A 26,636-nucleotide genomic window follows, 5' to 3' on the forward strand; every position below is an offset into this window, starting at 1 on the left:
CTGTTTCTTACATAACATTTCTATTACACAGTTCAAGCTCCTGCAAGCGTTACTGCATGTTAGCTGCTCCTAACAAACAGGGACATCTCCCTACATAGGATACAAGTAAACAAAACAAGGAGAAACAAAGCCTGAAAACAATTTTACCCAACTACATTGGTTTATTCATGTTGAAAATATGCAAAATAAGTTGTTTATAATTAAAAAAGGTTGGAAGACGAGTCATGTATTAAAAAAAAAAAAAGAGTTTATAAAAACAATGCATATTCTATTCTCGATGAAGCCAGGGATGATGGAAGTAACAGGCTTCGGCATAGGAGATAATTGCTGGCAGTGGACTGCTTTCAGAAAACAATGTCCCCCAAAATTATACGTACTGAAACCAGGTGAAGAAAAAGTGTCTGATGCACCAGACTAGGGGGAAATACTTATGTGTGTTTTAGGCTGGACATTCACTATTTGAGGTCATTTGCCAGCTGTATTCTTAGTGAGAAAATGTTCCAGTGAGATTTTAAGCGTTAAAGATACTTATGTATGTGTACATGTCTATATCAAGCAGCTTCTGTTTCCAACAACAGTAATTCAATTGTTTTGCAGATGTTCTGAAAAGATGGTCTGAGAGCTTCCCCCATGTGGCTACACCACAAATTCTTCTGGGAGCTGATCTTCTCCCAAGAGGTCTAAAGATAAGCAGTTCATGGACCTCTTTCCATAGAGGGCTGACTTAGTTTTACAATCGGCTGTTGAATACACACATCCATAGCTGGCTAGCTTATCCTCCAAGGCACAACCAAATGTATAGCTGTGGGAGGTATCTGAAGATAACATGGCACTCAGTGGTGGATGAAGACATTTGTGGAGACGGACATCATCTAGACTTTGGCTGTGCTGCTCTGGGCCCTTGACTGCTTTGGGCGGGGCAATCTGACGAATAAAGAAGAGCACATATTTTAAAAGCAAATGGCATTCAGCAAACATTACATTAAAAAAAGCTTCTTTCAATCTCATCCAATATTGCTAGCATTCCTTTTGTGAAACCTGTTTCAGTGAAAAAGCTACGAACCACTAAGCAATTATGAAGTTACTCAGTGTTTAATGGCTACATTCTGAGTTCAATACATCATTCCCACTGATACATACAATAAACTGAGTGCTAAATCATCTGAATTGGAAGAATTAAGAAACAGATTTAGCATACACACACACATGCAACTTGGCATGAACACTTTGTTCTGTCACTGATTTAAACTTTTTTGTAAAAAAAAAAATCATCTGACTCAAACAGCAAGTACTGAGACTTACATGTCCTGCTGGAGATCCAAATACTAAAGTCTGGTAGGATGGACTGACTACATGAGGGGTCAAATAAATATCAGCTGCATGAAAAAAAGTATGGGAGGCAGGACTCCAAAATATATGAACTTTCATTTTTGCCAGGTTACCGTATTTATGAAATCATACCAAACAGAACTGCTGTGCACAGGAGAGACCAACACAATCAGAGAAGAAGCTGCTATTCTAATGTTTGCTTTTGATTTCTTTTGGACTGTGTCCATTAGATGGTAAATCTGGGGTAGTGTCAGGTTCAGCCCAAGAAACTCCACGAGACAGTACTGGAACAGCTCAGTTACTTTATTAGTTTGCACCTGCTAGACAGAATCTTGCCAGACTAACTCTAACTCCCAAAGCCTGCAACTAAACACTACGAATTCCTTAGGGTGGTGCAGTCTTATCCTCTTCGCTTTCCCAGGCTCAGGCTGTGGGCTGAGGAAATGCTTCTGTCCTTGAACCTCCTCATCCAAGTCCTCCATCACAGGTAGTGACTATATTGTATTTCAGTGTATATACAAGGCTTTTAAAATTTTAGGCACTTTATAGATACAATGAAGATGACAATGACAAAAATAAGAAATGGATCAGATGAAATATCTTATCCAGTATTCTGTACTGACCAACCAGAACCAGAACATGAAGACATGTGGACAGTGGCTTGAATGTTGGGCTATGACTGAGAAGACCTGAGTTCAAATCTTTGGTTACCCATGAGCTTTACAGGATGTTTTTTTGTTAGTGTAGCTTATCTTTATGGATTGTTGTGAGACTAAACAAGTTGTCCTCATATATGCCTAAAGCTTTTAGAGATTGGTAATTCAAGGGAGTATAAATAACAAACTACATACTTTAAAAACCCTTTTGCATTTGCATCCTGAACACCAGACTGTAACCATGAGGTATGTGCTGTGACATCTTGTCCCATTCTCTATGCTGACTGATTTGTGCTCTTTCCATAGACATGCAAGGCAATGACTGAACTGTATTAACACTGGGTAGACTTCAATCAAGATGACTCCAAGCCTTCTATGGTCAACTAACTTACATTTGTCTTATGTCAACAAATACATGCACTTTTACAATTCAACTGAAGAGGTATGCAGCATTGCATTTAGTGGTATATATTTCCAGGTATGTGCTATAAGACTACAGTCTTAATTGCATGTTTAACTCTCATTCTATAGTAAAAAGGAATACTTAAGATTGCCCAAACTGAGTTAGGCTGTTTCTACAAGTTAAACAGATTTGGTATTATACAATCATCATTTTAGATGTATCAGCTGCTTGATGAGTTTCACAGATTAAAGAAAATGAGCTAAACTGCTTCTGATGATTAGTTCTAAGGAAATTAATGCTTTCTCACCTCTGCTAAGGTGAACTTGATTTTACTTTCAGATCTTTGCTGCTAATGTATGTTGGGAAACATTCTTAGCTGAGTCCTTTGTGCTCTACCCACAAACTGAGAATAAACAGTGAATCCCAGAAATATATTCAGTTTTTTTCCTTAGGATGTCAACCACACTTGGAATATAACAACGTTAACATTAAAATGCAAAGATGAAAGTATATTTTTCAACAGGCCAGATCATTATTGCTTAGACAGAGCATATGGCCCTACTTTTGGAAACGAAATCCCAAACCTAAGTCTTTCTATGAATTCTTTGTTTTGGATCATATCCAACTTCTAGAATAAGTTGCACTAAATTTTTAGGTTTAGAAATAGATGCTTCACAAGACCAGGTCCTAGGAGTTTAAACCCAGATTTCCTCCTGAATAAGAGTAGCTGATTTAATTGTCACTAAAGGCAGGTGGTGGCATTTTAAACTTCTATGAGCAATAGAAGGAATATGTTTTAGAAGTATGATTTCTGTGGGGCAGCCAGGAGCAACAGGATGAAATAATGTTGCATAAATGGGCATTGTATGAATTTGGGCAGGCATGTTGGGGGGGACTTAGGTTGTTTTTTTCCCAAGTATCTGATGTAAAACATATTGTTTTAGTTTAGCTGCACACTGAAAAACAAAAGAAAAAAGTACTTTCATTTCTCAGCACTTTGCAGCACAATTTTGTGATCAAAATGCCTGGATAGAGCAGAATATAAATGAGATGAGATTTAATTTCACTCTTTAATTAACCATGATCTTACCTGATTAAGTGAATCCACACTCTGGCCTTTGACCTTTATTAAGGTGACATGCACTACAGATAGAGGATTCTTATTAATATCTGTGGAGGGCAAAGAGAGAGGAAAGGACATTCAGTGAAAGCTGAAAATGAAGGTGTGTCCTGAAGTTTCCAGAGGCAGAGCAGGAGTCAGATGTCCTCATACTTAGAGCAAACACACTGAAATCAATGCAATCTTAGTCAAAAGAAATGACTCCATTCAAAGGATGATAACATCTGGGCTGCCAGGGTGAGATACTATGATTGCTCAAGCAAGTCAGCCAGAACTGGAATTTCTGAAGACTTATTTCTTGCAGAGGAGCACCATAGGAAGAGATTGTGGATGTCCCATTAAAGAACTGAGCACAGATAAACCTGATTCAAAGCTTGAGTATGTCTATAGGTGGGCCAACTATACTTGGTTTTGGCTGGATTCTGATGCATTGGCTTCATCATTGTTGTTGTTCAGTCGTTAAGTCGTGTCCGACTCTTCGTGACCCCATGAACCATATTGCGCCAGGCCTTCCTGTCCTTCACTGCCTCCCTGAGTTTGCTCAGTTTCATGCTCATTGCTTCAGTGATGCTATCTAACCATCTCATCCTCTGCCGTCCTCTTCTCCTTTTGCCTTCAATCTTTCCCAGCATCAGGGTCTTCTCCAAAGAGTCCTCTCTTCGCATTAGGTGCAAATGCAAAAGCTATACCTACATACAGATTAGACTTTGTATCTCTTTAAGGAACTTCAGGCCAAAAGACAAAACCTCTGATAATATGAATCCCTTCGTTTTTGATTATTCCTTGAAGATAAGGGATGTTAAAATGTCTTTCTGCTTTTTTCACCCAGACCAAAAACAAAATGCTTTTTTCCCCTAATAAAGTTGATCTTTTATATCTACTGACCAGTCATAATGGTATGCTGCCCACCAGTTCCCACATCCAGTCCTATGGCTATTTAGTACACTATGGCTATCACAGACAAATGTACATAAGTACTTAATAACAATGTTTAAAGTAAATTAGAGAGAAGGTAATAGACATTATATATTCAAACTGACTTAAAGTTTCTAGCTCACTCTGCTGCACAGAATATGATCTGTAAAAGGTGTTGAATATTACTAATGCTTCATTTATCAATTTAGAGAAATTACTGGGCTTACAATTATACCGAACTTCCACAAACTCCTGGCCTTGCTCCTTTCTTAATCCACAATGACCAAATAAACTACCCGTATTTGTTTTTCTTCAGCCCATATATACAAATCTTTTCAGTTCAGTAAAACTATAGAACTGGAGTTTGTTATGTAAAATTAATTTCATCTAAATAATGTTAACCAAGGTTGTTTTAACTAAAAGGTTAGGGAATATCAAAATTTAACTAATAGGAGGCAACACTGAAACATTAAGAAGAATTGTGCAAATGCCATCCTACCTTGGCACCAAATATCATCTTTTGACTGAGAATCAATAGACTCCCCATGGATCACTTCTTCAAAATGAGGTTCGTCCACAGGTACATTGTCTGGTTCATCCACTACCAATTCTACTTCTGGACATGATATGAGCACAGTTAGCATTAATGCTGCCTTTTTCTAAACCCATCCACCAACCATTTACTGCTCTTTTCATCTTGTCTTGGAGACAAAATCACTGCTAGTGATCCTGTTCCTTCCACATCTTACCATCATCCTGCAAGTCATTTTCTGCTTTCTCTTTGCTGCTGCTATCGATTCCAGAGCTACTATAACTGATGTTTGAACTGTAGGACTGCTCCTTCTGATGAACTGGATCCATCCCAAAGGGTTCATCCACAGACATCTCCATGGATATCTGTTGTCTTGAGTCAGCCTCAATGCCAGAGGTGTGTGAACTGCCATGGCTGTCAGTGGACTGTCGAGATAGGCGGTTGTTACTCTCACTTCCTCTGCTGCTTCCACTGTCACGCCAATGCTTATCTGATGGATCAAGATCTATTTCCAAAGTATCACTGATGTAGGATTCCCGATACCTCTTCTTCTCTGGAAGAGTGGAGGGGGAGGTAGAGAAGAGTATGAAAAAGAAATAAACATAACAATTAAAGTTAAATTAATAACACAGGAAAATTACACCCACAAGGTGCAAAAAATGTAACAGGAAAAGGAGAAACAAAACCTAGCAACCAAGAATACATTTTTTAAAAAGCACTATCTCATACAGGTATCATATATAGCATTTCTGATCCACTTCTGTCCCAGTGTTGTCCCAGGTAGCATTTTTCTTTGCTCTTCATTCAACCATACCTCTTTTGCACAGAAATTATGCAGAGTTATTCAACTCATTGGGATTAATAAAGAATGGATACATTTATAGAGAAAAAATAAATTGGAAAAGGTGTGAATGCATCCCATCCTACTAATATGCAGCATTTATTCTGAATGCAGAATGTGAATTTTTGGGTAGTTTTTATAATGTGAATGTCCACTGAATGTATTATAGCCCTAAGCTGGAGTACATATCTGTTTTGAGACCACCTACTCCCAATTAGGTCTGCCTATCCAGTAAGATCAGGGAGGATTGGCTCTCCTGGGGTCCCATTGCTCAGGGAAGTCATCCATAGGGGCCACCTCAACTGCTGTATGCCCTCCACATATGAAGTTGGGGCTGTCCCTTCTTGCAGCAGGATATTTGTGTAATGCAACATTATGTTTCTCAGTCTAGAGATGGAAACTGTATTTTATTAGGTGTAATTGTCTGTTTTGATCTGATTTATGGATGTTGGGTACCTAAGCTGCTCAGCGTTAGTAATAACTGGAGGGGCCCATTAGCTCAGTTAAATGAATTAAATAATGAATGAATGAATAAAATGAGAAACGGAGATGGAATACTTTCTCCTCTTTCATCACCATTAGCACCTGCTCATCTGCCTTTTTTTTTCCTTTGGGTCCAAAGACAAGCAAACCAGCAAGAGTAACAATGATCAGCAGTGGTTAGAGGGGCTTGGCTGGTAGTCTATTGATAGACTACAATCTTTGGCAGGTGCCTAACACTGCCAGCCATTGATGCTGCTCCTGCCTGCCTCGACCGGCTCAAACTGAGTATCTGGCTTAGCTGATAAATTTTTACATATTCAAGCAAGCAAGCAAGCAAAGGAATCAGGGCTTTCATTTTTTAAAAATCCTTGCTGGCAGTATCATTTTCACGTACCTTCTGCATCTTCCAGCATCTGGATCTGTTTGAGTATGGGCTGGATGTTAAGAAACAACCGGTGACTGTTGCTGAGCAGTTGTAGCAAATGCCGAGATCGGAAGGGGCAGCCTGTATAGTAAACCAATTTACGGGCAGAAGGCAAACCATCTGGCTGGATCACAAATTTTTTCCCCTAAATTAAAAAAAAGGGGGGGGGCAAGAGAGGGGAGGAAGGAAAAATGTGAGGCCTTTGAAGGACATTGGAATGAGTTATGCAAGGTGTGCGCAAAAAGGGGCTTTACTATGATGAATAAAAGTAATTTTCCCTCTAGTCCTCTATGGATGTTCAAGTACAACTTTTCCTGTTGAATTATCAGCAAGCTTATCATTCTGGTCCCAACATCTTCAGAGGCTGTCTTCTTCAGCTCTCAAGATCTTTTAAGATCCAAGCTTCTCTCAGCTGCAAAAGCAGCATACTGGCACGCAAGCAGGTAAAGAGACTTTGACAGGTTGGGGCTATATCTTTGTACTCTTTTCTGGGAAATTTTGCTAAATTCAAGCATTTTCCAGGGGCAAAGAATACATCTGCACTTCACACAAGCACAGGTTCCTTTATACGGTTTCCTTCAGCGACTCCATACTAGCCATAACCTGTGTGGTCAGAGGCAGCAACTGGGTTTCTTACAGCTCATGTGCACCTAGAGACCTGGAGGGGATCAGGCAGTTGCATATGGTGATGTGGAAGCTAGAGGGATTGTCAGAAGGTGGTCAGCCTCCTATGCATGAGTGTAAAGGAGATGCACCACTGTAAGGAAGTCATGACTGGTCTTTCCCACCCTTTCTCTTTTTGATCAGTTGCCTTTGCTATGGACATGTATCATCATACTTTTGCCAGAGCTGGAAAAGAAATTTTACCAACGGGCATACCATGTTTCTGGCACTCAGAATTTTTGTCTTCCTCATAGCAGTATTTTAGAGGGGACTTACAGCAAGTTATGCTTTTGTTACCACCTCTTTTCCAAAGCATGGTTAGATCCATTTCCTGGAAACCAGGAGGGTCTCTATAAGGGGAACATGGAGTTCAATTCTGGGCACATCTGGGGAGCATGGAGGGCTCATGGGATTGGCTCTTGCTGGAGTGGGCCCACTATCTTACTAATTCCTAGGTCAGTGTTGTCCAAACTTGGCCACTTTAAGATGAGTGGACTTCAACTCCCAGAATTCCCCAGCCAGCATGTCCTAGGTTATCCAGCACATGGGATGGAGGAGGAAATGGGTTAGCTGCCAGATTGAAGGATCTGTGCTCTATGTTATATGAAAAGTCTGTTAGCTCTATCCAAAGACTGGGACCATTTTCATTTCCACCAACATGTGTGTGCATTTTTTTCCCTCCTTCTCACTGCCCTTTTTTGGCATTGCTACTGCAATTTACTTTATTTTAATATACTACTAGTACAATTCTATGCAGAAGCCTATTTAATTCACCTGAATTCATTCCAGGTACATGAATAAAGGACTGCAAGAGGACTACAGCTTAAATTACATTTTATCTATTTCTGCTCTAGAATAAGCACACACACACACACATACAGATTCATACATATACATACAAACACATTTTGTATTTAATTTATATTTATCTGTTTCAAGTTTTTAAGAAATGGTATGATTTAAACTAAAAATAGGCTTAAGAAGTCAGGTTTAACACTTACCAAAAATGCAACTTTTCCAATATATGACCAGGGGAAATCATAAAGCAGTTGGCGAACATGGTTTACTTCCTACAATAATATTAAACACATGAGAATCCATTTTTTTCCCAAACATGTTCCAAAAATTTGATCTGTGCAGTACTAAAGGCTTTTTCTGCATCTAAAGAACCTGCCACAATGAAATTCTTACATTGAATTTCTAAAATTATCTACTAATAGTTTAGTATTATTGGAGGTTTGCCTTCCTTTTATAAAGCTGGATTGTGCAGGATGAACTATGGAAGGAAATACTGTATATTCTGAAATCTCCATGCTAAAGTTGTCAAGGTTTTAACAAGAACATTGAATATCAGGTCTTTACCTGATGTTAATATGAAAATCAGAATGTAAGCCTCAGTAAAATGAGGAAAGAAATGTTCCTGTCACACTAACTTTTTCCTAAAAAAAATTAGGGGACAAAAATTTAAATTAAAAAAAATTAAAAATAAAAAATAAAAAATTCTCCTCCCGGAAGTGAGGCTCTTTCCTCCCGTCATTTAGGAAGTCCCTCAAGACCTGGTTGTGTCATCAGGCCTGGGGGTCTTTGGGTATTGGACACTTTCTTAGATGGCTCCACTGTAATTGATATTCTGCTCTCTCCACGGGGTTTGTATATTTTAAAATCTATTTTTTTAAAAATGTGTGATAATGCTTTTATTCTAATAATATTTTTTTATCTTTTTATAATGCCTGTTTTTATTCACTTGTTAATTTCTTTTAATTGTTGTATGCTGCCCAGAGTCACTTGTGTGAGATGGGTGGCTATATAAATGTGATGTATAAATAAATTAATTAACTTCATTATATACTGTCAACAATATTGAAGCCAAAATTTCCATAAATAACATTTATTGTTCTATTAGAAATCCATCTGGACCTGGGACCTTTCCTGTTTTCATAGGTTTAATAATATTTATAATTTATTGTAATGTCAATGGTGCACCTAAGTCAACCCAATGATCTTAGAACATCTTTGGGAAATGTATTTTACTTAAAAAAACAGCTTGTTCATTGGAAACCCTCAACTCAACCTTATAAAGCTGAGTACTGTATAAAAATTAGAGGTGATTTAGTAAATCCAAATCATTATATGTATTTAAGATTCATAGAATAAATACATATAATGATTTGGATTTACTAAATCACCACTTCTCTAATTTTTATTGTATAGAAATAATATTATACTGTTGTGTTATTTCAGTTTAGAAGTTATAGGTTCCCAATAATTTTGCCTAATGTGGTTTAATGAGTATTCAGTGTCTAGGGCATACAAACAGTCATTTCAGCAGATACAGAGGCATTACATAATTCCAAGGCAGGATTTTTTCATATAACTATTCAAAAGTTCTTTGACTTTCTTTTCCAGGGTACTTGGCTCAAATTCTTTTGTTCTTTTCTTACAAGATGCATGTATAATAATTCAACCCTGAATATATGTTTTGAAAGTATTCAACATAATCATCACATTTGCTGATTGTCTATTTATGTGAAAAGTTCATCTCACAGTCCTTTTCCAACTGATCAAGAAAATTTAAATCTTTTAATGGCAATACATTAAAATGGGTATTCTTATCCTTCAGTGATATTACCACAGCATGGTCAGATATAACATATTGTATAATTGTTTACCTGATCTACTAAGGATAAAGATACTCAAAAATAATCCAGTCAAGAACAAGTCTAATATGGGGTTGAAAAAAAGCTTACTTTCACTTTGTTGAATTCAAGGATTGTCATATATCCATCAAATTAAATTCAAATATGTAACTTTGAAATACATTCCAACTATGTAACAAAAATTTTTTGGAGTAGTACCATAAGCTAATGTCAGATCAAAAATTAAAACCTAATTAATTATGGTCAGTCCTAATTAAAATCTCCAGCTAGTATCACATAGTCCACTTTTGTGAAACAGATAAGCAAAACATCTATAGAAAACTTCTGGTTTATCTTTTATTGGACAATAATGATTAATAAAATTAATCAAACATTTAATCACCAAGATTTAAAAAAGATTATCAACAGATATTCTATATTCTACTAAGAGATCTGAAGACACTGATCAAAATAGCCACATCCTACACCAATTTCAAATTAAAACATGCAGTATATCTGAGCTATCCAATTCTTCCCCAAGAACTTTTCATGAAAAAGAATTAGTTTCTTGTAAAAAAAATTATTTTGGGTTTTAATTTATTTTATTTTATAAAGAATCATTCTTGTCTTAGATATCTAAGGCCTTTGACATTCAAACAGATTAGCAAATACAACATTTTTCATAAAACTGCATATATTTATAAAGGCAAAACTCAACCTGCTCCTGAGGCAAGAAAAAAATGTAAAAATACTCAAAAGAGAGTCAGAATCTTGTTTTCAGTTAAATATTCAAACAAACAAAAGTGATAAAACTCCAAATACTGTTAAAAATGTCCAAATCTTAAAAACAACAATAAACCACTCTCTCCCACAACCCCAATAATGAAGAGGAGAGTAACATGAGTGCCTGTGAATGTGCAGCAGAATTAATGCTAATGCTGTATTATGGTTGAAATTCTACACTAATTTCCCAGGAACTGAACTGAAATTAATGTGACTCGTTTCTGAATACAAGAATGTTCCAACACACATAACAGTTCTGTTCTGAAAAGCCTTGTGTCTGTTGGCATTGGACCAACTTCCTATCTCTGGCCTGATGCTATGCATTGCACACATAATACTAATTTTTATGTGCCTGAAAATTTTAAATGTGACCAATGGAATAAAGTCAAGCTTACTTAAGTCAGGTCTTATATAACTGAAGGAATATCTGCATTCAAATGCTATGGAAGTTCTTACCTGATAGATGTGTATCCCTTTAAGTGTTAAACCAAGGATGATTGTAGGGCGATCCTCCTTCTTGTCCTGGGAAGAAAGAGGGATTCAACATGACAAGGAATTCTACATATTCACTTCCCTGAGGATTAGCGAGGATGCTATTATCCGCCAAAAGAGAGCCATAGCCTGCAGTGATTCTCAACCTGATACTACTGCAGGCAAGAGCTACAGCCAAGGTTATCTTTCACCAGCAACATTTCTCCTGCATAAGCAACACCCTCCTATGAAAGAGAGATTTTATTATGTTCATCCATACTTTGGTAACCTCTCAAATGAATAACTGAAATGTACTATGTAAGGCGCTGACCTTGAAGACTCAGAAGGTTTTAGCACCCTGCCTCCAGAAGATGTAGACATGTGGGAGCATGTTGAACCAAACTGGGAGTGACTGCATGTGCTAGAGGGAAGTTTACAAGCACTGCTCAAGCTTCTGCTTTTAATCTTTAAAGTTGCTTCCAAGCTGAAGCTGCATTCCTATGGCAACAATGATCTCAGTGTGTCTGCTCCATTGTCACTCTTCTCCCTGCTTCCTGTTAAGGTCTACCTTGTGTGAGTTCCATCCCTGTGGTTGCATTCATTCAACACTCTCAACCAAGTCAGGAAAAGACCCAGCAGCTGCATTTGCACACATGTCATGTACGCTAAGCTGGAGTAGCGTTAGCTGTTTTATGGCTTACCATGTCACACAAACAGGTTAATTTGTGATTCAATACCTGTGATATGCACTCTGCGAATGCAGCCCATGTGAACACAAGTCAAGTCCAGTTGCTGGTCCTGAACTGAAGAATGGTTCCCTTGACCACTTTCAGGTGATATTACAAGACTTTTTGGAATAGCATTTGGGAATTCAGGTCAATTGAACTGGACATGTCATTGTTTTTTTGTTTTAAAGTTTATTCCTTTAGAATCAACCAGTCAAAAGGTACTAATGTTGCTGCATGCTTTATTCTTTTCTGGATGCTTGCAGAAAATGCTTTTTCTGCAGGGAAAACAAGCATTAAGAAAAGCCCTTTCACTCAGAATTCCCATCCAGCAATATTAAAAACTTCTTTGTAGCACTGAACAACTTGAAGTGGAAGCACCATAAAACTGCCCTCATCTCTCACTACTTTTCTGCCTAAAGGGTCACTTGCACTAAGCCTCTTCAAACTGTTCAGATCATTTCAGGACTGATAAAGATTCTTATGGTGGAAGACCACCAAACAAGAAGAATATTTTCTAGCAAACACAGGTTGCAGGCAATGAGCTGGCAGGTCAAGCTCCAAAGGGTTAGCTAAGACCATCACAAGATCTCTGAGAAAGGCACTCGGCAGGATGCATGGAGGTCTTTTGTTATCTACCTTGGTTTCATCGCTAGGCAGCATCCACCCATGCCAACAGGAGCTACGAATTAGGGAATTAATAGTTTAAGGATTAGGTTTTGACTGGTGCAACTCAGTAGTAATTCCAGATTTCTCTTTTTACCTAATTACACTGGTTATGAAATAGCTTTCTGTGAAGGTACCAGTAGTTTAACAATGTTGTTTTGAAACCCTATATTGAAATCTATGCCTGCTTCATTAACAGTGATTCATCTTTCTTCATCATCACCACCACCATCGAAAGCAATAGTGAAAGAGAAATAAATATAGTATGCCTAGCCATCAGCATATGGGAGAGGGAGGGGGAAGGAGCGCATATACACTCATAATCATTCACTCCAGTATTTCAAGTCAAGCAGGAATTCAGGTATTAAAGCAACCAATTTTCAACCTGTTGCATGACACATGTTAGATCTTGCCACATTTTAGCTCTTTCAGCTTGCATCAGGCAAAATCCATGAACATTTTAAAAGGGAAGGAAAATATGGGACTAGATGAAGACAGAAGGTTGACAAAAGCAGACTTTCCATATTGGCTACTCTAGAGAGGTGCCAACCCCTGCTACTGAATCACAGTCTGACAACTACAGTTCTTTCAAAATACATCTGGGACAGGAACTCAAACAAGACATCTATTGGCCAGCAAAATATTCTAAAGCTTGAAAGAAGGCTTCTTGTACCACCTTTTGCAATCTGTAGAAATGGACAGGGACGTCTTCCAGCAGGCACGACTCCTTGACGTACTTCAGAATTGCTTCTCTGGTTGACAACCCTTTCTGTTCTCGGTGCATCTCTGGCGCATGCTTCAGGATGTAATCACTCCCTCGTTTAGCAATTATCTGCCAGAAGGGAAGAAATACAGTTTCCCTTCAATAAATTGACAGGAGAAGGCAGCTGGGATTCAACACATGATGATATTAAACTAAGAGTAAGCTGTTTCAGAAGTTCTTTTGGCCAGACTTTGAACTGCACACAGTGCAAGATGTTTGTTAGAATGCTCTTTTTTGGGTGATCTGTTTTTGCCAAATAGAGAGCTTTTTCAGCTGCTATTCCTGACTACAGAACACATTCAAAGAGGCCTGCCCAATGCCTTCATTACAATCTCTTTAATTTTGTAAAAGTATCTTTCCCAAATCATTTTAATCTACAATTTCTTGTAGCACTAAGGCTTTTATTGTATACTTAACTGATTTCTTATTTTTATTGTGAAAAAAATTAAACTATACACTATGCTGAGCTCCAAACAAGGTGAAGTGCTATATTCAAATGTGTAAAACTGAGTTAAAAATAAATGCATAAATGCATACATCTCTTTTTCCCCAAAGCAGTTAGCTATTATTACTGGCCACATGTGTAATAGGAACTTTCTAACTATGCCTCTCTCTAAGTACATGGCAAAACCTCTCAATAACTCCAAAAAGCATTTATGGTAGGTGTATTCGTGATTTTCAAAGTATGGTCTTCAAATAATGTAAACTTTAATCTGGAATGGAGAAAAGTTTAGCAGATGCAAATTTTTATATCCCAACGCAGCACAATAAAAATTGAACCTTAAAAAACTCTGTCTTCAGAGCTCCTGATTGCTAATAAAGACTATTCTTCCCCAACATAGGGAACTTCCAGATTTGTGCACTGCAGCCATCAAAACACTAAATAACAGCCATACTAAGTGAATTTTGGGAATTGAAATCTGTGCACCTGGAGGGTGCCCAAGTTGGGGAAGTCTAACTTAGTTTAACTCTTTGGAAGTTAACTCTTTGGAAAAGACCCTGATGCTGGGGAAGATTGAAGGCAAAAGGAGAAGGGGATGGCAGAGGATGAGATGGTTAGATAGCATCACTGAAGCAATGAGCATGAAACTGAGCAAACTCAGGGAGGCAGTGAAGGACAGGAAGGCCTGGCGCGATATGGTTCATGGGGTCACGAAGAGTCAGACACAACTTAACGACTGAACAACAACTTAGTTTATTTTTCAGCTGTCATTATCTCATCAAAATGGTTATTACTGATAATTGATCTAATGTTAATAAACATGACTGCAGGGATGGAGAAAGACCTCAGAATGCACCAGATATTTTAAGTCACGCTCATGGGACTATCACCCTAGATTTGGATTAACAGCTTCTTTGCTTTTCAAAGTGTGTGAACCCAGAAGAGTTTCTCCTGCATTTTGGCTTCTACCACAGTTCATGGGTACTCTGTAAGAGAGTAACCTAAGAAGGCTTAAGAACTAGGGTTATGCAGCTCTTCAAAGGGATTCTTCAGTTCATCAGAGATCTGAGCAAAGCACGCCTTCAAAGCGATTTAGTGAAGCAAAGCAATGGCCCTTCCTAATCAGCAGACCAGAGCTGATTAGCAGCCTCCATGTCATTTTGCTTGCAGAAAAGTGGATCAGCCAATCAAAGTGAAAGTAATTTTCACATATCTATTAAAGGGGCACCCAAATGCAGGGATAGTCTTAAACAGAGGAAGAAATGGTATGAATGCTATCTTGAACTCCTGGAGTAAAGGTGGGATAGAAGCCTCATTCATTGAAAAGCTGGGTGAAACCAGCAGGTGGCAATGAGGAGAGTATAAGACTCATTGACTTCACTTGGCAGTTTTACAGACACTTGGACACTTCTCACTACATGGAGGCTCAACTTCCAACTGGAGATCTTCCTTCCACCTTGATCAGCTTTGCCCTCTGTAGATGCTCCAGACTCTATGCAATTCTTAACAACCTGCCCACATATGATCATGTTTGTTAGGGAGCTATTGAGTTTATTTATGAATTTAGTGGGCTGTTACAACTTAGGCTATCCTAGCATTCTTCTGCCTGATCACCATCTGACATTTCAGAAGCCCTTAAGATCTACCTTGGACAAGAATTCCTCCTAAATATCTTCTTAATTAAAGGGAGGTTCCCTTAGGTGACTACTGTATGTCTCCTCTTTGTGTGCCTCATCAAATTTCACACAATGTTAATCATCTGGCTGCCAGGGGGCCTGATCTTTCTTAGCTCATCAGCTCAGCACCAAGGGTTTAGGAACCAGATTTCCAAACAAAATTGCTTGTTTGCTTGCTGCTTTTGGCTCCACCTCAACAGCTATCATGACCATGACCATAATTCTTTGCTGCATGCTGCAACAATCCTAAACTACAGAACCAAAGGAAAAGTATTTTATGCATCATCTCACTGCCATACCCTGGGGATAGGGAGAGACACATCCCACTGGATGCCAGGTTCCTTTCTGGTAGCAAGGAATTACCTACCTGTCTGCTAGCAGGCAAATAATAAGATAATGACAATGAGGTTTGAACTCTAGGGTGTTTGCTGATATAAAAACTGGCTATTAGAACAATCAATGCTACCCCTTCCCCACATCACTTATACATGGTTAATTTCATTCTCAGTGGAGAATATCTATATGAGAAAAAGCCAAGGTTGACTGAGACTGAAGCACTGTATCAGAAAGGGGTGTGTGTGTGTGTGTGTGTGTGTGTGTGTGTGTGTATAAAAATCTTAAAACCAGCCTCCCTTGGTATAAAATTCCCTATCCTCTCAGGGAGGTGTTTCTGGTAGTTCAGCCTAGTTTCCAGAGTGCTCAGGAGAATAGGCTATATCCAGTGAAGTATTTGCTTCAGGATAATTCCCTGTGTCCCCTTCCACACTGCAGTCTTAGTGACCTTATTGGCTGGGGAATTTTCAGAAAAGGCTGAAGATTAAGGACACTGCTGGTGGGTGGAGCAAAAGTTGTCTCCATACAATCCTCTCTCTCAGTGCAATCCCCCTTTTTCATTTCAAACGTCTTTACCTCCTGAAGATCCATAAACAGAGACTCTGGGAGAACTACAGAGCTGTCATGAGAAAGAGCACATTTGAGCAGCTCATCCCGTAAGGATGTGACCAGCATCACTGAATTGCAGGGTGAATTCAGATTACTTGTATCCTGTCCAAGCAAAGGTGATACAGGAAGGGAGAGAAAGTGCAAAAGAGGAAAGATTCTTAAGCTTCTTTGAACTCACGGTACCTCAAAGCCTAATGGTTTGACTTTGCTTTCAGACTCACCCATTGAGGGAAATATGTCTGAGGTTCAAAATAGTTCCCTCTATGGAAGTTGTCTTTGTAGTCACCCAGGTCAACCTGCAGACCGTAAGCAGCCAATAGGAAGTAAATTTCTTCTTTGTTGGTGCATCGTGACTTCAACACTTGTTCCCTCAGATGACAGTAGTAATAATGCCGGGCCACCTTGTCACTGCAGACGAAGGAAAGAGTGAGGGTGGAGAAAAGGACAGACCATTAGTTAAAAGCAAAATAGTAGAAGAAGGGAAAGGAGGACATGTAACCAATTTTATTTATTTATTCTAGTTATTCATCCAATTTGTCACCGCCCATCTCGTGAAGTAACTCTGGGAGGTTTACAACAAATTCCCATCATTAGAGAATTATTCTGATGAAAAATCCATTCCGATCATTTATAATTAGGGGTGTTCTTTAGGGAATAGTCTAAAATCTTCCTTCAAGCTGATACATCTGAGAGGTACAGAATTACTCTTGGATAGTATTTTAAGGCACCTTCTCCACTCAGCACTCTCCAGATATACTGAATGACAATTTTTATTATTTGCAGCAACTTAATCAATAGAAGCAATGGCCATACTATGGGTGAAGGGAATTTTAACCAATGAATTCAGGGAAGCCAGACCAGTTAGAAGTTTAGCTAAGGACGAAACTCTATATTATATTGAATAATTGGGCACAGAGGGATAGTAATTTGAGAGAGAAGAAACCCTTAGAGGGCTCTATTAAATATCACCTTTCCATAATATTGTTGCCCCAATCCCAACTGAAGGCTTTGTGCTTATTTTGACATAAATAAAACCCATTCAAAGCAACAGTGCTACAAAGTTCATATATTGTTCAGCCCTAGGAATATGTACTCAGCAAGTTTCAGTAAAGCACAAGGGTGCCGTATTCTAAACTCACTGATGTTTTTGGCATCTTATTTCTTGACAGTCAAAAGAGTTGCTATGAACTGAGAAAAACCCCAGTCTAGAAAATGTTTGGCACTTTGCTTTGTAGAGCATTTCTGCCTCTCTGAGGATCTGGTTTCTCCTGAAACAAACAGCAAAGTACCTTGTGATTTCAGAAGAAGGGTATGTCTGCTTCAGCCGTTCCCCCTCCTAAAACAGACAGATGGGTCCTGCTTTACCCCCATGATCCAAACCCTGAGGCATGTCTACAGAGGCCATGGACACTCTTCTTGTGATTTGAAGTCCAGATCATACAAGGCGATAATTGAGACAACCTATGTAGTTCAGGAGTCAGAGGCCATGGACACTATAAAGATAGTGCCAAGGTGCAGCTGGCAGGGGCAGCACCACTAGCTTTCTGGTAACAGGAGTCAATTAATTAATTCATCACAAAATAACCATAGCCAAAAGACTCTAGTGGTTAAGGCATCAGGCTAGAAACCGGGAGACCATGAGTTCTAGTCCTGCCTTAGTCACAAAGCCAGCTGGGTGACCTTGGGCCAGTCACTCTCTCTCAGCCCTAGCAAGGAGGCAAGGGCAAACCACATCTGAAAACCTTGCCAAGAAAACTGCAGGGACTAGTCCAGGCAGTTGCCAGGAGTCAACACTGACTTGAAGGCACCAAGACTAGACTAGACTAGACTAGACTAGACTAGACTAGACTAGACCAGACCAGACCAGACCAGACCAGACCAGACCAGACCAGACCAGACCAGACCAGACTCGACTCGACTCTAGGAGTTGAGACAAGTCAGTTCCTTCTACCCCACCATCTCCCTTTCATCTGATGGTTAACTGAATCACATTCAACTGAACTTCCCTTGTTACTGAGACAGATGATAAAGAAAGTTATTTTACCTCTGTCTACACATTAAAAACAATGGGCCATGAAGAGGACAATCCAGTCAATTGTGTACAAAAATGACCTCTGAATGGCATCCTAAGGGGAGGCTTTCTTACAACAAAAGAGACAAAGAGACCATTTCAAAATGAAGTTACCTTTCTAGCATTGTGACTACGGACATATACTTTAAGGAGCCCTCATAATTACACAGTTTTGCTTTGAACTTTGGAAAACAGTAAGGGATAGTATGAGGAAACAATCTGATAAAGGAGGGGGAGAGATGTCCTCCCCTCGGCCCAAAGGAAAACAAACAACACAGTCCTGTTCAGATACAAATACAAATAACTAAGAGTTATATGACGATTATACAAATACAAAGGGTATGCTTCAATTTAGGCCCCTCAAAAGTTTCATGCACTTGGCTAACGCAAGGACACAAATACAGCTTGCAGTGTGTGGCTATTGCGCAGGTATGTTTTGTTAGCTGCACATTTGGAATGGAGCCACTTTTTGGAAAGATACGGCAGCTTGCTATTTCTTGCAGGCTGCATTCCACAAGAATTAAATCCACCCCAAATCCTGTTTTCTTTTTCCTCTACTCCTACTTTCATACTTCACTAATAAAACTAAGCCTCCCCCGCAACCCGTAAGAAAACAAGAGTACAAGATAAAATTGTTTGCTGTGCTGTTAGATTTTATTACACATTGGTATGAAAATGAGGCCACTGATAAAACACATCTGAAAGTGTTTTTATGCTTTACACATCTACTGTGCTTGCCCCAGTAGCTAATCTGCAGCATGTATCTGGTGCACTTGTTGCACCCTTTCCTAGATTAGGGGACCCTTCAGATAGTCACTCATGCCCTAGTCACCTTGTGGCTTGGCTACTGCAATTTTCTCTGCATGGGGCTGCCCTTGAAGATCACCTGAAAGCTTCAACCGTGCAAGCAGTAATGGGCATGACTCTGCTTCGTGAGCCGAACTGGTTGCTGGTTTGCTTCTGGATGCAATTCAAGGTTCTGGTTGATACTATAAACTCCTTCATGGCATGTGGCCTGGTTACTTGAGGAACTGCCTGTCTTCCATAACATCTGCCCAGCTGATTCAATCCAGCAGGATTGGCATGCTCTGAGTTCCTTTGATTCAAACTATGTCATCTCTCAGGATCCCAGAAGCACACCTTCTCTGTAGTAGCGCCCACCCTCTGGAACAAGGTTCCCCCCAAGATCCAGATGGCCCCCACTCTTCTGTTGCTTAGAAGAGCTGTGAAGATCTGGCTCTTCACCCAGGCCTTTGGCAAGGGAGAGTGAGACCCCTTGCTTCATTGTGCTTGCCATCTTTTATCTTTATTTTTTATGTTTTATTGACTTTATTGTAATTTGATTGTTGTGAGCCACCCATAATTGTTGAGAGTTGGGCAGCATATAAGTTTAATAAATAATAATAATAATAATAATAATAATAATAAATTATTATTATTATTATTATTATTATTATTATTATTACGTATGCCAAAGCGTGTTATACAAGGGATCTGGATTCAAAGGGAAAAGATGACTTGGTGTGCCCACAGGTACATGTGCTGCACCTGTCTGCATCTCCTTAAATACAATTCATTTTTCCTGGAATGACATGGCAGTAGCCATGTGAGCCAGAAAAAGGTACAGCTTCTTTTGATTTGATTTAAAGAGATGCCAATGTGTGTGATGTGCACGCTCACACATGCTGCAAATCATCTTTTCCTTTTCAAATCCAGATCACTGCACAACCCTGGTAGAGAATGAAGCTCTATCAAAAGTTTCCAGGTGTGTATGCACAGGTGTTTCAATGCACCTGCCATTCATACCTTACATGTTTACTGTGGGAAACAGCTGTGCAAGCATGGCAGACATGAATGCCGTGATAGGTAATACAGCTAATTAAATAATTAATCTAACTTCCATTGTGAAAAAGAAACACCTCCAGAATTCTCTGACAGTTTGGAGAAGGGCAACATTTCTCTCTTCAGCTTGCTAAATTAGCCAAAATTATTCTTTTTTACATAATGACATTGATCAAACACAGCCAATTAGATTTCCATTTACAGAGGATGTCATGTGTGTTGGAAGAATGGATTAGTGCCAAACTATCACTTTGTGTTTGATGGTGGGACTTGCTGCTTGGATCCAATACCATGACAGCCCATCCCACCCTAAGCAAACTGGCTATGGAAAGCTGAATATGGCATCGTATTAAATAGAAGGAGAACAAAAAGGTGAACATTAATTAGGGATTTGTTTTTGGAAATAATAGTCAACAGTACCTTATGACTCGCCCGTTTTCTACATAATACTGTACTCTGAAGAATGCAACCAAAGGAGGGATGAACTTTTCTGTTCCCTTTGAAATAAAGACAGCAGAAAAAGAGGTCAGACAACTTCCACAATCAAAATATATATCATTTATAGGTCATCCTGGTCTCTCAAACTTTTCTCCTCTTTCTAATTCTTTGACAGTTTTATTCTCAGTCCATTATGAAGCCATCAATGGGCTCAACTTCAATTATAATAGTTCACTGACATGACTGATAGTTGTACAGAGGCTTCCAAACAGCAATCTGCAGGTTTCAGTTTATAAAAAGCATTAAACTATCTATGAACTTGGCTCTGCACTAGTTTGATTTTCTATGACAAACAGACGTTAAAATTGTTTTAACCAGAGTCAGGTTGTACTGGGTATCTCTCATTCAGTTTCTAAATGAAATACAAGGAAAACCATAAGAAACAGTTTTCTGTCCAAGTGATCAACAGGCACCAATCTGCCTGGGCTTTCCAGCAAGTGACAAATACTTTGATGCTTACTTGTATTCAAATTATTTTATTTAAAACTTTATTTTAAAATATGAAACATCTTATACTTTAGTCTTTGTATGTTTAACACTGATTTCTGATACGCCCTACATAATCAAACTCACATATGTAGCCCAGCCATGTTCCAGCTAGGAGAGCTTTAAGGGGTAGTTGCTTCTAATCAAGACAACATGAAAGCACGGCTGCCAAAGTAGATAGATAAATTGATAATGATACAATATACTTAAGCCCCATTCTGGCTCACCCTGAAGTTTCTGGCTGTGGAACCACAAACAATGAAGCCTAAATTTAAATAACTTAATTAAATAGTAGCTGAAAAATCTTGCTGTACCTACAATAAAACACTGCAAATATGAGCAGATGTAGAACACTAAACATTGGGTCAAAAACAAGCCATGACATTTTGGCTCAATTTCTCAGTGAATGACGTATTTCCTCAGTGATCACCAATGTACATTTGTATTTAGCTTATTTCTGAGTAGAGAGCCAGTATGGTTGAAGTGTTGGACTGGCACTGAGGAGATGTAGATACAAGTCTACCCTTAGCCATGGAAACTCACCCTACGTCACGGGATTATTCCTGTGGGAAAAAATGGGAAGAAGGAATGCTACATACTGCTGCCCAAGTGTCTGAATGAAAGGCAAAATATAAATCTAACAAACAAATAACTAAAGTATAGGATTGCATTATTGGAATCTCAGAAAGCTCCAAGAGAAGAGAGAAAAGAGAAGAGAAGAGAAGAGAAGAGAAGAGAAGAGAAGAGAAGAGAAGAGAAGAGAAGAGAAGAGAAGAGAAGAGAAGAGAAGAGAAGAGAAGAGAAGAGAAAAGAAAAGAAAAGAAAAGAAAAGAAAAGAAAAGAAAAGAAAAACCACTGGAGCAGACAATGCGTATGAACTATAAAACTGACTTGGACCCAAGTTATAATTAGCTTCATTTCTATACGATGCAGCCTCAGCATACAGTTCTGCAAAGAATTCAATGTTACAAATGCACACTGAAGGACTTACTCTGCTTCCTTCTTTCTTCCACTCCTTTAGGAAGTATTTACAAAGCTTCTGCTCCAGATCAATAAATACATATTCGTTATCTGAAAAGGAGATAGAAGAAATGGTAGGAAGAAAACCTGAAGTTATTTTAATGCTGTTGATTTTATATAAAGAAGAAATTAAATATATGATTAAATCCTTTGGACTGTGTTCCCTGCTATCTGAATAATTAAAAAGTCTGAGCATCCTCTGATGGATCTCTGTGATTGTGGATACTGTACGTGGCAGACAAGGGTTGGAACCAATCCGTGGTAGGTTTTATGAAATGTAGTTATTTGCAAGCCAACCAGATTACTAACATTATTTGGCATAAATTGTAATTTTAACATAAATATATATGTTAAAAATTCATATTACATAGCTATCCACCCTCTTGCCAGCTTTTCCCTAGTATAAATATTACTCTAAGGTGGAATTTTGTATTGTATGAAGATGGTATATTCCAACTTGTAATTTTCCAGCTGTTCACAAGGATATGGGAACCCACAGCAGTATATGGTTATGGGTCCTATAAAACACAAGTAGCATCATCGGGAAGCTGGTGGTTTATCAAGACCACAATACGTTTGGAGGATTTCTGTATGTCCAGATGCGGGTGTAGTAATCTTAATTCCCTTCTCCATTTCACTCCTGAGAAAAGTTCTTTGAAACTTGCCTTTTCCTAGGAACAAATCTCCTACTGGCATTAATGACGAATCTCTCCTAAAATTAGTTCATGAAAAAGATTTTTCAGAACTGAAAGGAGGAAAGGACTGCTGCCCCCTCCCCAAAAGCCACTTTGCAGTGATCCCATTAATTATCAGCCTACCTCCCAGCTAAAGTTGTTCAGATCTAGGGGGAAACACCCTGCTATGCTTTATGTCAGGGTAAACATGAGTCCATCTCTTCCTTCCTTCCTTCCTTCCTTCCTTCCTTCCTTCCTTCCTTCCTTCCTTCCTTCCTTCCTTCCTTCCTTCCTTCCTTCCTTCCTTCCTTCCTTCCTTCCTCCCTCCCTCCCTCCCTCCCTCCCTGCCTCCCTCCCTCCCTCCCTTCCAGACAAGTTGAGTTGCATCCCAGCCAGAGCTAGCCTTGTGGACTCTGCCTGGGAGCTTAGCTCCCCTTTTGTTAAGAATTAGCCTTTGAAACTATTTTGTACCTAAAAGGAATAGAACTAGATTATATTTAATTGCTTTGGGGGGAAATGTGAGGACCAAATATAGGAGCTGAGCGTGATTTCTTTGCACCAAGAGTCAAATTTCTTTGCACCAAGAGTCAACCGACGTGACTCGTTGAACCATTTTGGAATTTCTATAAACACTGAGTGACCTGCCTGCCCTCCCCACCACCCAGAGCCCTCCTCCTTTCCCTCCTTCATCCCCAACCTGTCCCCAGTCTCACCCTGCAGTTGCGGCCATACTCCCTTCGTGCAGGAATGCAACCTTACATTCCGACTCTAATGAGGTTAATATTGTCAAAATGCCAACCTGCAGTGTAATCCTCCAGCTACAAAAACCCCACAGCTCAGCTGTCCCCCCCCACCCCTTTCACAAAAAAACAGTGTGCAGGAATGTGTGTTTCTGAGATTAAAGGTAAAGTTTAAAGATCCTTGTCATGTGTTTAAGTTTCTTCCCTTTTGGGGGGAGGGGAGGTGTGTTCTGCTGAAAGAATGGCACCTGAACATTCATTTAATTTAGGTGGCCGGGGGGCGGGGGGGGGAGAAAGCAGCTATGCAGATAATTCTGCACTACTGAATTTTGTTAGAGCACATGAGCTTAACTGACGCCAAGTGTAACCTTCCTGAAAGTGTCCCTCCTCAATGAAATGGGGGGAGGGTCTGATTTTTGTGCATGGTGGGGCCATAACCACAAATGTCAGTTCTGCCCACTCTCTCACCAACCAAGTCTGACGCAATTGTGAATTTGGGCTGTTATAATCTCCCATCAGACTTCAACTCCCAGAATTCCCCAGCCAGCCATGCTGGCTGGGGAATTCTGGGAGATGGTGTCCACCCATCTTAAAGTTGCCAAGGTTGAGAAACACTGCATCAGACTCTTCTGACCAAAGGAGGAGGACCAGAGGAGAAATCAGACTAGGGTGAAAGTAAATCCTTTAGAAATAATAATGAACAAGAAAGCACTAAAGCCTCCTCAAAGGTCATGTCTAACCCATTGACTCAGCGTGACTGGACAGCACAGAATCAGAAGAAAAGCTGATTAAAAAATGCATGTGACACATATCATTCTGAAGTGTGTAATTCTCATTTAGGACTGAATGAAATGACAGGTGAATTACAAGCTTCATCCAGGGAATCACTCATTTTAGGGATGAGATTCCTAATGAATCCCATAAATGGGATTGTGCCTACGGGGCCGCATTCAAACTGTCATGGATATAGGTACTTCTGCATGTGTGCAGAACATGTATGCAGAATCTCTACTTTTGAACACAGGGAACCCCATTTATACTGAGGTGCAAACCAGGGAGGAAATAATGTGTTTTGAGGGACAAATCCTGATCTTCCTGCTTAACTATTAATTTCTACAGTGAATAAAATATGGAAAGGATGATAATGTTCTTATTGATGCTAACTGAATTGCCATAAATAAGAAGTTAACCAATTTATAATTATCTTGTGTCTAAAGACATAATTTTAATAGGGATTGTAAACACATAACAAAGTTAGGTAATCACCCTCCAGACAGTCTACATTCAGAAACTTTTTGAGACAAAGCAATTGTTCCAGGCCCACTCATGGAGGCTTTCATCCTAGGTCTGGAAATTGTTGAGTTTCCATACATAGCCCCTGCTACTGGGCCACTGACTTCAATGGATAAAAAAAACCCAATGGATTTTCCCTTCCTCCTATTGACATCAGACACACCGAGAAGAAAACAGAGGCAAGGCTTAAATAAACAATTCTGCTCCCAGGTTCTCAGACTACAGTCCCCACATTCCTTTGCTATTGGCCATGCTGATTGAAGTTGATCAAAGCCAAAGCTTTGAAGGACATCAGACATGCAAAACCTGAGAGTTATCATTCATATCACAGGGATACTTCACCATTATATTTTTAGGGAGATATTGCTTTAAATTCACAGCAATATTCTGACATCTAAGAGAACAAATGCTCATACAACGCATGAATATTTGTGGAGAGGAAACAGAACCCCACAACAGTCCACCCAGCGTCTACAATACACTGGCGGAACCAGACGTCCAAACACTGAGGGTCAGTTTTCTCTACTAGAATCTCTTTTTGAGTTATATCAAATGCAAATATTCCCAGGGTAGCAGGGTGACAAGGATTAGATACAAAAATGCTGTCTAATATGTTGGAATGATTTGTAAGCCTTTCCCATGGCATAATTTAATAAAGTTCAAAGTCCTTCCGATTTTTGTAGAAACAACATTCTTTGCAAGTTATGAAAGAAACTGACTTTGTGATGACTTTGCAAATATTCAGTCTTGTTACACAAACAATGCTTTAAATTCTACCTAGAGGTGAAAAAAAGTTGGCAGAAAGAGTAGCTGAAGGTAGGAAAGGAGAGAGAGAAAGAGAGAGAGAGAAATAAGTCCAAAAGAACATATTCCTCCTTTATCTTATGGGCATATTCACGGGTCAGTGATCAAAGGACTTTGACATGTCTTTTAATTATGCCCACTTAAATCTCTCTCAGATACAGGCTATGGATATCTGCCAAATAATTGATCTCCATGCTTACTTTTTACAATGCTGATGCCAAAGAAGTGAGGATCTTTAATTTTCAGTACATCACAAACTTGATCAAAGAGTTCCTGTCCTGTGGCTTTTACCTACAACACAAAGCAGTATTTAAGCAGTTTAGAGTAGGGTATTTCAAGGCCATCATAACTATGCACTCCTTTGCATTATGGCATTACATACATGAATGGAACACACTGCTACAAAGTAAGTTTGCAGATTATTGAAGCATTTATGGTAGGATTCCAAGGCAATGACTATTATGAATGTATCTTTTACTCTGTAGTCAAAGGCCTTAAATTAGCTTAACACAATGTTAATTTCTAAACAATGTTTTAGCAATGAATCAGGATATTACTCCATAGTAAAACAATGACATATTGTGTGATATACTGCTATGTTGTTGTACACCCGAAGGACAGGACAAACAATGGACACTTTATATATCTGAACAATGTGATCCACTGCCTTGGTTCACACAATACATCAAACCAAAATGTGATTTGCTTGATTTGGGATTTGTTCTATAAGTCTAATCA

The 26,636-nt window shown here is 39.1% G+C and overlaps 1 protein-coding gene across 4 annotated transcripts in view; it reads right to left on the reverse strand.

Moving 5' to 3' along the window:
• Positions 1-234: 234 nt before the first annotated feature.
• The window catches only part of FRMD1 (FERM domain containing 1), a 43,949-nt gene continuing 17,547 nt past the window's right edge, over positions 235-26,636 (reverse strand). For 3 of the 4 annotated variants that reach the window (XM_015889197.3, XM_025170913.2, XM_025170912.2), the window contains 12 exons: positions 26,099-26,189; positions 22,359-22,438; positions 20,804-20,880; positions 16,692-16,878; positions 13,324-13,479; positions 11,242-11,307; positions 8,368-8,436; positions 6,674-6,848; positions 5,173-5,508; positions 4,923-5,039; positions 3,479-3,558; positions 235-924 (listed from right to left, as the gene is read on the reverse strand). In XM_015889197.3, the coding sequence (XP_015744683.1) occupies positions 637-924; positions 3,479-3,558; positions 4,923-5,039; positions 5,173-5,508; positions 6,674-6,848; positions 8,368-8,436; positions 11,242-11,307; positions 13,324-13,479; positions 16,692-16,878; positions 20,804-20,880; positions 22,359-22,438; positions 26,099-26,189 (1,722 nt within the window). In that variant the 3' untranslated portion in view covers positions 235-636. The remainder of the gene's footprint in view (positions 925-3,478; positions 3,559-4,922; positions 5,040-5,172; positions 5,509-6,673; positions 6,849-8,367; positions 8,437-11,241; positions 11,308-13,323; positions 13,480-16,691; positions 16,879-20,803; positions 20,881-22,358; positions 22,439-26,098; positions 26,190-26,636) is intronic. The other variant, XM_025170914.2, reaches the window with a different exon arrangement.

This window comes from Python bivittatus, unplaced genomic scaffold (genome assembly GCF_059951505.1).
Source record: "Python bivittatus isolate LINGU-HERP-01145 unplaced genomic scaffold, Pbiv_v1 ctg000020_np1212, whole genome shotgun sequence".
In the NCBI taxonomy this organism is placed as follows: Eukaryota; Metazoa; Chordata; class Lepidosauria; order Squamata; family Pythonidae; genus Python; species Python bivittatus.